The 17,636-nt window shown below is 55.9% G+C and overlaps 1 protein-coding gene across 9 annotated transcripts in view; it reads left to right on the plus strand.

The window, feature by feature from the left end:
- The window catches only part of KIAA0232 (KIAA0232 ortholog), a 99,707-nt gene that overhangs the window by 77,634 nt on the left and 4,437 nt on the right, over nucleotides 1-17,636 (plus strand). For 4 of the 9 annotated variants that reach the window (XM_030314256.1, XM_030314255.1, XM_030314254.2 and 1 more), the window contains 3 exons: nucleotides 657-768; nucleotides 5,608-5,705; nucleotides 7,685-9,708. In XM_030314256.1, the coding sequence (XP_030170116.1) occupies nucleotides 657-768; nucleotides 5,608-5,705; nucleotides 7,685-7,864 (390 nt within the window). In that variant the 3' untranslated portion in view covers nucleotides 7,865-9,708. Of the gene's footprint in view, nucleotides 1-515; nucleotides 523-656; nucleotides 769-5,607; nucleotides 5,706-6,470; nucleotides 6,483-7,654; nucleotides 9,709-9,895; nucleotides 10,207-17,636 lie in introns of those variants that run through there. The other 5 variants (XM_030314262.2, XM_030314261.2, XM_030314257.1 and 2 more) reach the window with 5 other exon arrangements.

Here is a 17,636-nt window from a genome sequence, read left to right on the forward strand (position 1 = left end):
CTCGGAGCCTGGAGCCTGTTTCCGATTCTGTGTCTCCCTCTCTCTCTGCCCCTCCCCCGTTCATGCTCTGTCTCTCTCTGTCCCAAAAATAGATAAACGTTGAAAAAAAAAATTTAAAATAAATAAATTCACCTTGTCTAGAATAGTATTAAAAACACAAAAACAAATGTTAGTTTGGGGTGTCTGGGTGGCTCAAGTCGGTTAAGCATCCAACTCTTGATCTCAGCTCAGGTCTCGATCTCAGGGTCGTGAGTTCAGGCTCCACATTGTGCTCTGTGCTGGGCCTGAAGCCTACTTTAAATTTTTTTTTTTTTTTTTTAACATTTAACATTTATTTATTTTTGAGAGAGAGAGAGAGACAGAGAGAGAGAGAGACAGAGACAGAGTATGAACGGGGGAGGGTCAGAGAGAGGGAGACACAGAATCTGAAACAGGCTCCAGGCTCTGAGCTGTCAGCACAGAGCCCGACGCGGGGCTCGAACTCACGGACCGCAAGATCATGACCTGAGCTGAAGTCAGACGCATGAAGCCTACTTCAAAAAAAAAATAGTCATCATTTAAAAATCCTGGATTTATAGTTCATAGTTAATAATGCTTGAATTTTCTCTTCTATCCTGAAAGCTTGTAAACTTTTTTCTGTGTTCGTTTAACCTCAGCAGTTTCCTGTATTGAACACTGATGTTCAAGGAATGAATAGAAGTCAAGAAAAACAGACTTGGTGGGAAAAAGCCTTGTACTCTCCTCTTTTTCCTGCGTCAGAGTGTGAAGGTAGGTCATTGATTCTTTCGTTCAGATTTCTAATTCGTTACGAGCAATTCTTCCACTATGAGTATCAGTCCAGAAAACATTTACCAAGAGGCTTTCGTGTAGCCAGCATTTGTGAGACACTGGAGACACAGAGATGAGAACTACATCCTGCCCTTAGCCTGATGTGGGGAAAGGCATTCGGATACCTAAAAGCAGGACCGACCTTTGACCGCATCTGGGCAGGATCCCAGTGAATCGTGGGGCAGAAATCATCAGCTATGGGGGGATCTTCAGGAAGACGCCCAGATGGGGAAGCCGGGCAAGGGCAGAGCCCATGAAAGAGAACCGCCTATGCTGGGGCAAGAGGATCTCTGGCAGGTGGAGGGAACAGGGACCCATCGGGCCCAGCTGGGTTGTAAGCTGAGGCTGGAGAGGCAGACAGGGAAGGAGCCCATCGGGAGGTTTGGGAGCTCTGCCGAATTAGGTCAGGTTTAACCTGCAGGAAGGGAAGGTTGTTTAAAAGATTGCGAATTGGAGGGTATCTCGGCAGAGGTGTGTTTTACTATTTAAAAAAATTTTTTTTCGATTTATTAATTTTGAGAGAGGGGGGGAGGGACGCAGAGAAAGAGAGACCCAAGCAGGCTCCGCACCGTCAGCACGGAGCCCGATGCGCGGCTTGAACTCACGAAACTGTGAGATCATGGCCTGAGCCGAAACCGAGAGTCTGCCACTTAACCGAGTGAGTCACCCAGGTGCCCCCAGGTGTGTGTTTTAAAACCATTCTATCAGCAGAGCGGAGAGGGAATTGAGGAGCAGTTGAAAAGCCGAAGGTACCGACTGGGGCTCTAGGCTCCTGCAGGGGTCTGCGAGTGACAGGGTCAGTGCCTGGCCTCAGGCGCTGCTGGGGGAGTAGATGGGGGAGCGGCGAGGAGAGGTTTCGGAGAGGAGGCCGGGGCTCGCTGAAGTGAGTCTGTGAGGGCTGAGCAGCAGGGTGGGGCTGGAGGGGGCTGGCGGTGGGGGACATGGGGCAGCAGCACATTTGGTCTGTGGGCTTCTCGGGTGAGCATGCCCAGAAGCTATAGAAAGTCCTGACCTGAAGTCCGGGGCGAGGTGAGGACTGTGAAGGCCATGGGCTCGCTCCAGGGGGTGGGCGAGGCAGACTCTGGGCTCCTGTCTCGGGGGCTCCTGTCGGCTGCAGCGTCTGGTCTCCCCTGTTAGAGCTGGAAGGAGCACGTAAACCGTCTGTTAGCATTTATACGTCCGCAGGTCTGTCACGTCTCCAGTTGTTTTGTAACGAACGTGGAGCCAGTGACACCCCTCACTGGCCACCAGGCCTCGCGCACTCCGGCGCTCAGAACGCCTGCGCTGGCCTCCCTTTGCAGCTCCGCCTCTCCGCCCGGGCGGGAGGCGGGGTGGTTGCTTCTCTCTATTCTGTGAGCCTCAAATCGCCTCCCCCAAAGCTCGCCTTCCTCCTTCCCAGAGGCTCGCTGGGTCCCAAAGTGTAGGGCGAGGGCCTCAGTTTTAGCATCTTTGTTTACCTAACCGCATTTATTAAAGGCCTGTTGCCTTAGCATTAGCTAATGTCTAGGTCCCCTTTTATTATTTACCAGGTGCTCTCAATCTTTTCTTATACGTAGGCCCCACAATAGCCTTGTGAGATGTCAGCCGAAGTTTTCAGATGAGGAAGCTCTAAGATTCAGGTTTGGTACTTTGTCCGAATCGTGCATATTAGCCATCGAGCTCAGGCTTGCGTCCAGGCTGTCTTCCTGTGGTCCAGAAGCTTCGTTCTCTGTAGTAGCTGTCTGTACTCGGTGCCCAGGGGGGCGCCGGGGTGATGGGAGCACAAATCTGGCCTTGGCGTATGTCCATCGTGCTGCACCGGGTGAGTGTTAAGTCAGAGATGAGTTAACAGGAATACAGGTAAGGGAGGCTGAGTGCCCAGAGTAGGGCAGTGAGAGGACCACCCAGAAAGTGCCAGAGGGAGAGAGGGATGTGGCAGCAGGCAGGGCCAGGGGTCTAGGAAGACCAATCCCTCTGGGAGGTTAGGGTGATTTTTCAGACACTGAGTTCGTGCTTTTGTTAGTGTGTCAAGGGCCGTCTGCACAGCCTTAGTCTAGTTTCGTGTGTTAGTAAGGAGTCCGTCCCGACTCTCAGCTGTGGGTCCTTGGTGACCAGTACAGTCCCAGGTAGGTGCCGTAAGCGATGGTCAGTGCGTGATGCTTTTTTAATTGTGAGGTGGCAAATACAGAAATTCTCAGTGGATGAGTAACGTTCACCAGGCTTTTGAACGACCTCCCACTCACAACTGCATTAAATCCCTGCACAGTTGCCTTGTGCTGATGGTGGCGCCTGTGGGGGTGGGGGCGGGGGCGGGGGCGTGCGGTCTCAGGAGCGGGTCAGCCAGGAAACCAGGCAGCCTCCGCCTTCCCCTCTGCCCCTGAAGCTTCCAGCGTGGCTGATGATTGATGATGAGCGTGTGCTGCTCTAAGGGGCTGACCTGGAAGCTTTCGGCCTCGCTGGGAAGGAGCGGGGGCCGTGCCCTTCGACAGTAGGGCAGCACCAGGTGCCCTGCGGCGGGGGCGCCCGTCTGGCCTGGAGGCCCACGCCCCGCACCCTGCCTCCTGCCGGCCTTGCCGTGTGTTCACACGCGCGACCACGCGGCAAGCATGTCTTACGCGCCCTCGTGCCGGGCACTGGGAACGCAGAGGCAGACGGCCCTCCTTCCCGCTCTCCTGATTGCGGGGATGTCTGTGCAGAGACTGGAGAGGGCAGGGACACGAGCCGTGTGACAGTTGGGGCTACCTGCGGGGAGAGGTGCCCCGTGAGAAGCCCTGGCTGGTGCGGGAGCTGGATGCATTCGGCATAGCCTGGGGGGCCCGGCCAAGGGGGAACCGTGTGAGAGTGCGGTGGGGGGACGGGGTCGGCCAGAAGCAAGGAGCCGGAGCACCAGGGCCCTGCACACTCTGTCCTGACAGATCTTCCCGGATGGGGGTCTCTAGAGCTCTCCCGCACTGGAGTTGAGATGTTTGGAAGGCTCATTGTAAGTGTGGGTATTATTTAGTCTTAACAGAGAAGGCCGTGCGGGGACACCGTGGAGATAAAACGGGCTCGGGAGACAAAACGGAGCAGGACTCCAGTGCTTCCATTGCCAGACCTTTGGGCCGTGACCAGGCCTTCTGTGTCTCCATCGTTTGTAAAAGGAGGCTGCAGATCGTGCCTCCCCGAGGGGATACTTACGAGGAGTGGCGCGCGTGGCGTGGGACTGGTGCGTGGTCCTAGCCTAGAACGTGGGGACCGTCCACGTGAGGATTGTGAGGAACGTCGTCCGCGCTCAGCACAGACTCCTTTTGGACGTACAGAATTCCTAAAGCAGGACAGGAAGGATCGCGGTGGGGTTGGATGCAGCTGTCTGGGCGCGTCTTCTGGTCCAGGAACTAGTCCCCTTCCCTGATACACTCGCTCACCTGGTTCATGTGGTAACGAACTGGGTGGGGCGTGGGGACTGCGAGAACTTGGTCCGGTGACTGCCCAGAAGGGATGAATAAGCCCGGGTCTGGGTTCATAGCAGCGGTAGAAGGTGTCACTGAGTGCCGGTGCCACATTTGGGGCTGCACGCGCGTCGTCTCTTTACCTCGCACAGGACTGCGTGAGGGCGAGGGGGGACCCCATGTCAGAGATGCGGGAGCTGGGGCTCAAAAGAGGGACAGTGATCTGCCGTGTCACATCACAGGTGTGTGGCAGAACGGGGGATCTGCTGTGACGTCCGTCTAGTCCCAGAGCCCGAGCTGGTAACTTCGAGGTCCTGAGACAGCAGAGAGAGCTAGAGGTCATGGGGAGCATGGTGCGGCCGGTGCGGCCTCGGTGAAAGGCCGTCCCTTGGGCACAGCAGTCCTGGAGCGCCGACCCTGTCGTCCCTGGTCTCACGCACGGGGAGCGCGCCATGCCTTTGAACGCCCCGTAGCTGGACCGCAGGCGGCGGGAAACGGGTGCTCGGTTGGGGGCATTAGGGGACTTGGACACAGGGACTCAAAGCCAGGGTCTGTGTCAGGCCGGCACTGTGTCTGTGCAGGGGTGCGGGGGCTGGTCTAGACAAAGACAGGAGGGCGTCAGAACCACCCGGGGGGCTTGTCGAAGCTGCTGCCTGGACCCTGGCCCAGCGCGCGGCTCAGTCGGGGTTTCACGTGGGGCCTGGGCAGACTCTGCGTAAAGCTCCAGCGTTGAGAAGCTTTGAGCTCGACGATTGCCGATTCCTTCTAACCGTAGCCTCCAGATCCATCCCCTTCTGGGGGCCACGTACCTTCCCAAACCACTGGCCGCCTTTCCCTTCCCTGTTGTCCAGATACCATAACGGCGTCCTTCAGCGTGGTGTGGACTTGGGGGGAGCAAACAAGGCTGCTGCTCTCTCTTGTCACTTCCTCCTGTCTGCTTGTTTGTCGTGTGACCACGCACGGGATAGCGTCGGGCTCCCTTCCCGCACCATACGCTCTTGAGAGCTTGGCCTTGTTGGTCTTCGTCCTGTGTTCCCAGGGCCTGTCACATTACAGGTGCGAGTATTTGCTGAACGGGTGTCTCACGGTGGGATGACAGGCGTGTGTGTTATGCCAGCCTATTTTTCAAAACCTCGATAAACTGTTTATCAGAATTTTTAAATGGGCGTAGCAGTTTGCTCGTGCACACCTGGCTGGCCAGTGGTGACCGTGTCTGCTCTTAGTGACTAGTCCAACTCGCCGAAGGGCTGGTGGACCTAACTGGTCTGACTTGTCAGCAAAAAATGACACAGGAATGTATGTTTCATAACCATGTCTTAATGAAATTTCCCCCCCTCTCCCTCTTTTCCCTTCTCCATTCAAAATGATTAAGAATGTTATACAAATGCCAAGGGAGAGAATGGTATAGAAGAGTGTCCAGATGGTAAAGACATGCCCAGTAACGAAGAGCGTCCATTAGATTTTAATAGGGTAAGTGGACTGTCCTCCTTACTAACTTACTAACGGCCACACACACCCCCCACCTCACCCCCATCTCTGCCACTCAGGCTACAGCCCGAGAGCCCTGGGAGCTCCCGCCCGCCCGCCCACTGTCCCGGGTCACCCAACTCTGTGGGTGTGACCTTCCTCCTCCCCGTGGCCCTCAGCCCACGTCTGCATCGCCTCCCTCCTCGTCTGCTTACCTCCAAGGCTTCCCACAGTCCCTCCTTCGCTCCCCCAGCCTGTCCTTCCCAGCGCCGCCCCGGGCATTTCTGCCCACCAGTTGGTGGACCTGTCGCTCCCCAACGAGCCCTTGGGTGGGCACCACCACAGAGCCCTCGAGCTGGCTGGCCTCCGTGGCCGGACTCTGCCTTCCTGTCCCGTCCACACGCCCAGTGCGGCGCTCTGGTCTCAGCCCCGGCACCGGGCCGCGTCGGGTTTCTACGAGCTTCCGGCAGGCAGGCCGATGAACCGAAGGAAACGTGTCTGTCTTCTCCGTGTCAGCTCAGGTCCTGCGAGGACTTTCCCCCAAATCACCCACAGGCCTGTGGGCCTCCCCCCACCAGCCTGTCCCACCTCAGCGAATGGCGCCCTGCCGCACCCAAGCTCAGCCGCCGCTGTCCGACCTCTGTCACCTGCACACGCCGTCCCGCCCCACCCGTCAGCTGTTGCACCTCTTTCCGCCTCGTCACCCGTGCCCCGTCCGGGTCGGGTGTCCCCTCGCTGGCCCTCGCGATGCCCGACCGGTGCCGCCACTGTGCTGTTCCGCACAGACTGGGGACCGCGTGTCTGGCCGCAAGTGCAGACCTGAGCCGTAGCCTCTGCTGGGACTCTGCGACTCACGCTCCTAACAACGGTGGCCTCTTGTCACTGCGCTCTGCCCTCGTGTGCCTCTGGCCTCGCACCCTCCCTTCTCCCTCCTTCCGCGCAGCTGTCTTTCTGCTTCCGCCTCAGGGGCCCAACCAGGGGTGGCGCTGCCCAACTGGAAATGGGGGTGTGGGGGTGTCATAAGTATGACCGGGGGGCTGCTAGTTCCCGTGGCCGGGGGGAGGGGGTGCCGCTGGTTGCCGTGACGGGGCGAGCTGGTTGCTATGGGGGTGGGGACGTTGCTAATTAAGGTGACGGGGGGGGGGGGGGGGGAAGCGGCCGGTGGGGGTTGGCACATTGCCGGCTACTGTTGGGGGAGGGAAGGAGGCCTTGGTAGTCGCCTCGGGGGTCAGGGACCATCGCTAGTTGCTGTGGAGGGAGGGTGCTGTTGCTGATCACTCTGCCTGAGTTGGGGGCGGGCACTGGTCGTTCCTGTGACTAGGGAAGGGCTGCCATTTGCATTTAGTGTCCTGGGGGACAGAGGTGCTGACCACCTGGTGTGTGGGGGGGTGGGGGGACTGTCCCACACGACAGGGGGTTTGTAGGACTCCGTGTCTGAGGCCAGGCTCCCGGACAACCTCTGGCTCTTACTCCTACGGGGCTCACTTTTCCACCTCCACCTTCAGCTGAGGACTCTTTGGAAGAGCTCTTTCCCTGCCCACCTGTCTGGAGTGTGTGTGTGTGTCCTTTCTCCCCTTCCCCGTTGGCCACGTCGCCTGGTTTGCACCGCAGCGTGTGGTTGCGTTGGTTGGTCTGCTTGCTGGGGGCTCTCCCCACGTGGCAGGGAGACACGGCAGGGCGGGGGTCCCCGCGCCCAGCCTCGTCCCCACCCGTGGTCGGCACTTAGACTGCTGTTTCTGGGCAGCCCTGACATACAGAACGTTTTGTCCCAGGGACCGAACATACCGAGTTAGGGTTCTGGACGCCTTACGGATCAGGAAGGAGAGGTGGTTTTGCTTTGAAGCAGCGAAACTTCATGGTGTGTAACTCTCCCCGAGAAAACCATGGACTTGTTACTTGATCTCTGTGTCAAGAGTATTTCGCGTAGCCCTTGTGAAAAAAACCTGGCTTTTGATCTGTTGAAACTGTTCCTTTCATCCCAGGTGTCTTCTGTTTATGAAGCAAGGTGTGCAGGAGAGAGAAATGCCGGAGCAAAACCCAACGGCTTCCACAGAAAGATCTCCTCCAGCGCCAGCTCCGGCTCGGAAGGCTCCGGCTCGGACGGTGGGGGCGAGTGGGCGGACCCTGGCGAAGAGGAGCTCTTTTCTCGAACTCATCTCTAAACCTGCAGCGTAGTGCAAATTAATTTTTGAAAACGATCTGTGATGGCAAATTACCCTTTTGTGAGGCCTGTTAATCTAAAACAACAACTTAGGGTTCTTCTTCAATTAACTGATTCAGATCAGTAATTATCTTTCTCTTCTTGCTTATTTTAGAGTTGAGGACAGCTATCCTGTTGAACTTTTTTTTTTTTTTTCCTCCAAGCTGTTAAATTCTTGGCTATTTGAAATAGACTAGATTGTGTTGTCAAATCCAGAATGGGTGTGCATGTGCTTGTCTAGGAGTAGCCCTGCGTTCCGCATCTTGACTGCAGCTACGGTCCTGCTGGCTGCAGCCCGGTCACTGTTACCCTAGCACCGCGGTGTCCGCAACCACTTCCGCTCTCCAGAGACTTGAGCTTTGGGACCTTTAGGCTTTGTTCTCTAAGAACTGGGACATAGACACCTACCCCTGCAATGGATCGGTGCCTTCCTGAAGGCAGGAGGGAAGCATGAGTGACTCATCCACGGTCTTCATTCAGTCAGATCTCATGTACATTTGAAGTAGGAACCGCAAGGGTGTGCTTTTAGAGACTTACACGATACTGTGTTTTCTATCTTAGGATTTTCCCCCTCAAGTATCATGGAAGATACTATGGTGTGTGATTTCTTGCTAGCTGAAGGAGCCAAGGCTTTGGGGTGTCGGGTGGCGTACGAGGCCCAGCGGGGTAGAGAGCGTACCCCCAGCCCGTTCTTACGTTGCAGTTACGTTTATGCCAAAACACCCCTTCCGGGTTGTTTGTGGTTTGGATCTTAGTTGCAAATTATGGTTTGCTGGTGACCTCCATTGACTCGAAGCCTCCAGAACTCTAAATGATAAACGTCTGACGTGCAGTAAAGGCCACCTCGTCACCCCGAAGAAACCTCGGCTGCTGCAGCTAGCTCCCGTTGTGGCTGTGATTTTAGTAGAGCTTAGATCTCATTTTGTGTTTGAGAGAATGTTCTGGGCAAGTTCTGTGTGGTGGGTTGGGGGCGGGGGGAGTAACAGTTTCTCCCATACCTGTGCGATTGCTTCATGGGACTCGCTTTCCACTCTCGTGGGGACCCAGGGGTCAGTCCGTCTCACACCAGTCCCGTCCACTCATGATGGCCACTTCCTCGCGCTTTCACGCCGCCGGGCAGCAGGTGAAGCTGGGAGGAGCGGTGTTTGTAAAACCAGATTGTGTTTCCTTTTAAACTAACTCCTTACGAAAAAGACAAAACAAAACAACCTAATTTGTAGCATCAGTTTGGCATGTCTGTATCGTCAGGAATGGCAGAAAAGCGTGACACAGACGAGACCGCGTCACCACTGCCCTTGGCGGGCAGCACACGCGTGCGGTGACCGGCTGGGGGCGAAGTGGCCGAGGAATCCCTGATGTGCTTTGAGCACTGGGTGGTGTTGCCCTTCTCGTCGTTGATGACACGGGCGAGCGACCCCGAGGCTGTGGGGTCGTCCCGGTTGTGTGTGTCGTCGCTGTGAGAGACCTGATGGACGGTTGGCTCGGATCTCGCCACACGGCAGGGTTTGTTTTTATACAGCACATCTTTTGACACTTTAAAGTGGGTGTGTGTGCGTGTGTGTGCGTGTGTGCGCGCGTGTGTAAGGTTTACGTTGCTGTTATTTATTTACAGACTTTATAAGGTTTTATGTATTTTTCTTTCTTCCGGAGCTTCCTAAAAAGTGATTAGCATCTGCACTGAAATACAATTTAACAGCAAAGGCAAAAAAGAATTGGAAGTTGTAAATTCCTAAAATCACTACGGTGACGATCATTCTAGAAATCGTTGCTTAATGTAGCAGAGACCAAATAAATATATTTCAGACACAACCTTTAGCTCAGTTGATTTTGGACAGCTGCTTTTTATCAAGACAGGGCTCCAGGTGGCAAAGGTGCCGACTTCCCTTCGCACCGGTAGGAAGACCCTGTATCTTCCACGGGGGGGGGGGGGGGGGGGGGGCGGGAGGCGGGGGGATGGGGTTGGATTATAAGTGGGCAGGGGGATTAACAGATTATGTATTTATTTGTTTTCATAGCTAAGTGGCTGAAGCCTGGAGGCTTTCAGCAGCAGAGTTGAAAGTGTGGTTTTTAGTTTTGTGAATGGATGATCACAAAGAAAAAGCATTTTTTAAAAAGTTGGCAAAACGCTGAAACGCACTGTGGTATGAAGCGCATTGCGTACCCGTAGCACTGAAGTACCCGTTTTCCATTCCTGGGCTGAGATTGTTTCCCCGTGGTTGTATTGTTCTGATTTCACGTACACCAGAGTAACTGATTTTTTGTTTTCTTGTGGAGTTAACACCAAATAAAAAATTTGAAAAACGGTTGGCTGTCTTCATTTATCACAGCAAAGGCTCTTTTCTGAAGAGCCGCGGCCTGTCTCAGCTCCGTGCGGCGGGAGGTGGGAAGTGGCCGGTTCACCTCGTTCAGAAGAAGCTGATTTAGCTCTTACGGGCCTCGCTCAAAGTGTTGGCCTGCTGCTTTGCTGCAGAGGGAGGGGGGTGGTCTGCTGAGAAATGGGTCCATCCCTCCTCCCTCCCCCCCAACTACTACCTGAATCTTGCACAGAACACGGATTTCTGTCTGTAGCTGTAGACAAAACTTCGTCTTTTTGTTCCGGGGGGAGGGGGCGGGGAGTACATATAAACATCGATGTTTATCGTAGAAAAAGAAATCGGTGTATTTTTAAAAGTATAAGGGAAAACTCTACTTCCATCGCCGTGAGATGGTCGCTGCTAACATTTCTGCAAAAACACTTTTCTCAACGGCTGAATGTATATTTGAACATACAGAGAGAAGCTTATAGCACAAGGTGGAACTACACTGCCCCGTGACGTGGGAAATAGGTGTTCACTCAGATGTCTTTTCGTGGCAGGAATTGTAGACCTGTTTAGCTTTTTATAGCTGCGTTATTCCAGTCTGTAGGTACAACACTTTCCTCATTGCTCAACATTTAAGAACGTTCCTTTTATGTGTATTCCGTATCCTGAATAGCACTTCTGCGGACACCTTCAAACCCGTGTGCCCTTGTACACTCACTCCTGAAGGGAGACCCCCAGCCTGTGCAGCACCCGTGCCTGTCACAGCGTCCCCCGCCCCTTGTGCGTCCTGTTTCTCTCCACCTGTCGGCGGACACTCAGCTCGGGTTATTTGAGGCCGGTGCCTTTTCAGGTTGGCATTGTCTTCAATCTGGGGCGGAGGAGAATCATTTAAATTTTGTTTTATCCATTTTTTTATGGTTTCTGGGATGTGTAGGCATGTTTTTTAAATGCTTTCTTCACCTTTAAAAGAGTATAAAAATACGCTTCTGTGTTTTTCTAAAACCCATATACTTTATGTAGAATTGATTTTTTTTTTTTTTTCCTTAAGTAAGCTTCATGCCCCGTGGTGGGACTTGAACTCACGACCTGGACGGAGATCAAGAGTCGTGTGCTCTACCGACTGGCCCAGCCAGGTGCCCCTGTAGAGTTGATCCTTGAAGCGTGTGTATTTTATACCAGGAGCGAGGCTTAAGGATTCAGCCTCATTTTTTACCAGCTAGTTGGACGGCTGCCCCAACTCCTTTTGTCATAAAGCCCCTATCCCGTGCCCCCCCCCCCCCCCGCCCTGCGCCCCATATCTGAAGCGACCCCTGGATAAGGGCCCTCTTAATGTGGAAACCTAGATCCAACTGCTGGCTGTGTGACATTGGGTAAACTGATGCAAGTCAAATGCTTACAACAGGGTCTCCTGCCTAGTAAGCACTCTCAGTGTTAGCTTCTGACTGACCGGTCGCTGGGATTCAGGAGACCTCCAGGATCTACCTCTTTATTTATTTATTTTTAAGTTTTTAACATTTGTTTTGAGAGGGAAAGTGAGCAGGGGGAGGGGCAGAGAGGGAGAGAGAGAATCCCAAGCAGGCTCCGCACCGTCAGCGTGAAGCCCGACGCGGGACTCAAACTCCCAAACCGTGAGATCGCGACCTGAGCCGAAACCAGGAGTCAGGCGCTTAACCGACTGAGCCCCCTCCAGGCGCCCTCAGGATCTGTCTACCTTAATCATGACTGCAGGGGTGTGACCTGAGCCCGCACCGGTAGAGCAGCAGTGCCCACTCGGGCGGGGAGGTGGCGCGGAGAGCGAGCTCCCCGGAAGTGCCCGAGGCAGGAGTGGAGGATGTTAGCGCAGCCGGGAGGTCCCCTGTGCAGGTGCGCGGATCGTCCCCGGAAGCTGCGCCCCGTGGCCCGCGTACTTGCTTCCCGGGTGCCCGCACCTGCCAGCGTGGGGTGGGGGTGCCGGCTGGGCCTCTGCTCCTCGCGTGACCACCCGGAGCTTGGGCTCTGTCCCCGGGACTGTGACATCACAGCCGAGTGCTACTCCTGTGACCGCAGACGCCACCCCCGGCAGACTCCGGGCACGTGGGTAAGTGGCCGTGCAGCGCCCGGTGGCCTGTGTCTGCCCGGCAGTCCAGGAACGGAAAGAAGGGCCCAGCCGGCGGGTGGATGGCATCACGGGCGGGCTCTGTTGCGGGCACAGAGGCCGGGAAGGGAGCTGCCGTGTCACAGCCGCCCCCAGCTTCCCGCCACCGGCCTTGCGTCACTGGTGTGGGAGAGACGCGGTCCAGAGCGGTCGCCCCACCCGACTGAACGAGCGGTGACTGGCGGGGATGCCACCGCCTCACACCGGGACGGTGTCCGCCTGCCTGTGGCCTTCTTCCAGGTGTCCTGCCCTGTTAACCCCGCGAGGTGGGTGCGTTTGCCCCGTTTTACAGGCGGCAAAACCGAGGCACTCGCTAAGGTCTGGCACCCGCTGAAAGGTGGAGCCAAGATTTGAACTGCGTGTAAGTGGCGACCGTAACCGCGCGTCCCGTGGAGTCGGTTGTAAAGAGGAACTGGCACAGCCGGGCAGCGAGGACACAGTCCGCGAGGTGCGGTCCTGGAGCGGCCGCCCGGGAGGCTGTCGCACCCCTGTCAGTACCTCTCGGAAGGAGCTCCCATCCCCAGGCGGCCCCTTCCTTCCCCTGCTGCATCGATGGCGGGGGGAGCAAAGCCCCGGCCTCAGGGGTGAGGTCCCACTGTCCCCCCCTGCTCCGGGTGGTGTCCGGGCCGGGGGGCCCGTCAGAGCGGAGTCTGGGGTGAGGGGGCAGGCACGTGGGCGGCTGCAGCTGAGACGCGGGGCCACTTCATGGCACAGTCCGGGGAGTTCCATCTCCGCAGGCTTCTGTCCCGCTCCACACACCCCTGTGTCGTGGGCCAGTCAGCCCCACTTCCCCCGCCGACCCCCGGGCTCCTGCTCTGACCCGACCACTGCCTCAGCCAGAGCCCGTCCCCGGCGTCCGGGCCCTTCCCAGCCATCCAGGCCCGTCCCGTGCCGAGCTCGCAGTCTGCCGCAGGGTCTGGGGTCCGGGGCCCGCCTTCCCGCCCCTGTGGCCGCCCCTCCTCCACTGCCCCAGCCCCTCCTCAGACCCCCAGGCAGAGGGGAGACCCCCGTGGGAACCTGACCCACCGTGGGCCTGGCCTGGTGGGGGAGCCTGAGGCCGCTGGCCCAGCCAGGGGACGGCTTCTTCCTTTGCTGCTCTCTCCCTTTGCAGAAGAGGAAGGGGCATTGAAGGAGGCCTGGCCCGGGTGCCCTAAATCCCAGGCTCCACCCCACGGCTCCCCGGGGGTCATCGAGGGCCTCGGGCAAGTCCTGACCCCCTTCCGGGCTTGACTCCGGCTCCTCTCACAGGCCAGGGGCCCCAACTCCTGCTGGTCACAAATGTCAACCGTGTCCACCACATCCTCCTGCAAACGCACGCTGCCAGCCAGCGATAAAGGGCAGCCCGGTGCCCTGGCTCCCTGCTAGGCCACCTGACGCGCCTCCGCTCTCAGGCCTCGCTCCGGCCCAGTGATCACGGACCGGGGAAATGCTCAGAGACGTGTGGGACCCCCAACTGTCAGTGGCAGACCTGGCCCTTGGCTCCTCGCTGCCCTGCGCTCCTGATCTGGTCGCTACCCCCCCAACCCCCCACCTGCAAGGCCTCGATACCCCACCCTGGGGAGCCTGCAGGCACCTGGCAGCCGCCTCCTGGCCGACCCCCCCCCCCCCCCCCCCCCCGCCCTTCACTGCATAAGGGCCTCGCCAGGATGCCGGCCTGGTGGTCCTGGGCTCCTCCCCACCACCCCCCTCCAGTGTGCCCAGACGCCCACCCCCCACCTGCACCGCCCCTTCCTGAGCAGGGGGGAGGGGGAAGGAAGTGGAGAGACACTGATCTCTGGGTGACTTCCTCACGCTGAACCTGGGTCACCCCCACTCACATACGCTTCTCCCAAACTGAGTGCCATCACGGGTGACATTGTTACCCGGACAAGGCTGGTGAGCCTTGGGGACCGCGAGTTGGGGTCTTTTGGGGGCCCGGGTGTCTTCATGTTGGCATTAAGCTGCTAATTGGGAAGAAACATTGATCTCTGGCCTTAGTCTCAAATAGGGTTTGGAAGCATTCATTTGTTCAACAGATCTGTATGAGGATCCTACTGTGCGCCAGGCCCTAAAGCTGGTGCCGGTAATACGTTTTATTTTTCTAAGTCCGTAAACCTCCTTCAGCCCTGGTTCTTTGGCGATAAAGGTCCTACAGCGTCCTCTCCATCTCTCCTACGTAACCTTCAGAGGGTCTGTCCAGCCCACCCGAGCCACGACCATTCCTAAAGGGGTTTGAGGGCAGGGGTGAGGACCCCTCCAAGTCCTGGGAGCCCTCTACATCAGAAGGCTCTTCCTTATCTTACCCCTGAATTTCCCTGCCTGGCAGCCCGTCTGGGGCCACGGGAAGTCCCGCGGTGAGGCTGGTGGTGAGGCCCAGCTCGGCCCCGACCGGCCGGGCGGCCTCGCCAAGGTCATGTGGCATCTCCGGGCAGGGCACGGGGAGGAGGGAGGCACGACCGCTGATTCTACACACTCGGAGGGAGCGTGGCCCTTCCTCCAGAGTGAGTTACCCGTTTCATCTGGAGAGGCTCTGTCTCCGGCCATCACTGTCCAGATGGGCAGCTGACAGAGTGGTTTCCTTCTTGGCAGCGTCTGGCTTTCCGGCTTTGGCCACCGATCGCGGAAAGCAGGGGAAACCGCTGCTCGGGCACAGCCTCCCTGGGCCTAGGAAACCGGATGGAGTGTGCAGTGAGGAGCCTCCACCCTCCCTTCCCAGGGCCAACCGCCTGCAGCCATTAGTCCTAACTCGAGCCATGTGGCCCTTGGCAAGCCATTCACACTCTCCAGCCTCAGTTTCCTCCTCTGTAACACCAGAAAGGGGAGACCTATGCCAGGTTTAGAGGAAAGCACGTATAGGTGCTGAGAAGGTGCGATTTCCCCTCTAGTGGCCACCAGAGTCAACTGGTCAAACCACACCAGCATCTCTGTGAGTGGATGGGAGTCCGACCGGCAGCGTCCAGGTGGGGATGGCGGGGGTGGGGACGGTGATTCGGGAAGAGACGGAGGTGGGAGGGGTCAGTCTGTGAGGGGCCTTGAATGCCTCTTGGGAAGGGTTCATCCTAGAGGTCACAGGGAGCATGAAGGGGTGTGAACAGGGGCACCATTTCGTTCTGGGCGGAACAGTGGTCTCCGAGGTTGGATGGGGATTCTTTTATTTTATTTTTTAAGAGCATTTTTGTTTTTATATAATTTTTAAATTCTATTTAAATCCAAGCTAGTTTAACATACAGTGTAACAATGGTTTCAGGTGTAAAACTGAGTGATTCATCACTTACATATAAAACCCAGCGGGGCGCCTGGGTGGCGCAGTCGGTTAAGCGTCCGACTTCAGCCAGGTCACGATCTCGCGGTCCGGGAGTTCGAGCCCCGCGTCGGGCTCTGGGCTGATGGCTCAGAGCCTGGAGCCTGTTTCCAATTCTGTGTCTCCCTCTCTCTCTGCCCCTCCCCCGTTCATGCTCTGTCTCTCTCTGTCCCAAAAATAAATAAACGTTGAAAAAAAAAAAAAATTAAAACCCAGCATTCATCACAGGTGCCCTCCCCCCTTAATGCCCATCACCCGTTTAGCCCATCCCCCCCACCTATGGATAGAGATTTTAGAATCAGCTGACACGAAAGAATCTTCTAGAACTTTTGCAGCTTTTAAAAGAGGCTCGCGGTGGCATTTCCTCCCTTTCCTACAGTCGGGCGAGCTCAGGAGACTCCTGTGAATGGAGCTCTGGGCAGGTGAACCTGTCTGGGCTTAGCCTGGTGCCATTGCTGACCTACGGGGTCTTACACAGTCCGTGTCCCTGTTCTGACCCGACTCCTCGTCTGGAGAAAATCATTCGGAGATCATCCAGCCCACCTCCAGCATAGCAGTGAGTTTGGCTATTTGGTCCTGGATGGAAAAGCCCTTTGTAAACTGTGTGTGAGGGAGCATTAAAGTCATAACTGCATTACGCTAAAAATAACAGGTCTCCCCGTATTCTGCAGCCCTCGTGGTTAGACCAAGATGATGCTAACCCATCAGGTGGTGACACTGACAACATGGGGAGCCGCTAGTCCAAGGTGACATCACTCAAAGTGAGGCGAGCCGCTGACTCCTCATGGGACATATAGGAAGTACACATTTGGGCTCTCGGAGTGACCCCGAGACGGGTCCCTGCTTCTGTCCCCAAATCAGAGCTTCCCAAGGGACCCGTTTCAGAGGACTTGGCCAAATGTCCTCTGGGGGCAAAATCGCCCTCGGCTGAGAACCACTGCTTGAGATGAAAGTCTAAGTTTGTAGGAAATGGTGGGGGGAGAGGAGCTTGCTAAATGCCACCACCAGGCGAATCCACAATGTGGAAAATTCCACAAGATACGCGATCCAGTGTCACCAACAAATATATGGCACAGGAGAAACAAAGGAGGAACTATTTATTTGTCTTTCTTTTCAAATTTTTGTTTAAATTCTAGTTAGTTAACATAGAGTGCAATGATTGGTTTCAGGAATAGAATCTAGTGATTCATCACAAGTGCCCTCCTTAATGCCCATCACCCATCCAGCCCATCCTCCACCCACCTCCCTCCATCAGCCCTCAGTTTTTTCTCTATCATTAAGAGTCCCTTATGATTTGGGGGCATCTGGGTGTGTCTGTCGGGTAAGCATCCGACTCTTGATTTCGGCTCAGGTCATGATCTCACGGTTCGTGAGTTCGAACCCCACGTCCAACTCTGCACTGACAGCACAGAGCCTGCTTGGGATTCTCTCTCTCTCTGCCCCTCCCTTGCTTGCTTTCTATCTCTCTCTCAAGATAGATAAAAATAAACTTAAAAAAAATGAATAGATTCTTCTGAAAAAAGAGAGACTCCTATAGTTTCCCTCTCTTCTGTTCCCACCTGTCCCCTATGTTCCTCTGTTTTGTTTCTTAGATTCCATGTAGGAAAGTAATCATACGGTATTTGTCTTTCTCTGACTTATTTTGCGTAGTGGAATACACTCTAGAACCATCCATGTCGTGGCGAATGGCAACATTTCATTCTTGATACGACTGGTAGTGCACTTGCTCGTCTTAGGGTAGTTCTATTTTCAACTTGCTGAGGGATCTCCACACTGCTCTCCAGAGTGGCTGGACCAGTTTGCACTCCCACCGATGGCGCAAGAGGGTTCCCCTCTCTCCGCTTCCTCGCCAACATCTGTTGTTGCCTGAGTTGTTCATGTTAGCCATTCTGACAGGTGCGAGGTGGTATCTCATGGTGGTTTTGATTTCTATTTCCCTGATGATGAGTGACGTGGAGCATCTTTTCATGTGTCTGTTGGCCATCTGGATGTCTTCTTTGGAGCAGTGTCTGTTCATGTC

This window comes from Lynx canadensis, chromosome B1 (genome assembly GCF_007474595.2).
Source record: "Lynx canadensis isolate LIC74 chromosome B1, mLynCan4.pri.v2, whole genome shotgun sequence".
Taxonomy (NCBI): Eukaryota; Metazoa; Chordata; class Mammalia; order Carnivora; family Felidae; genus Lynx; species Lynx canadensis.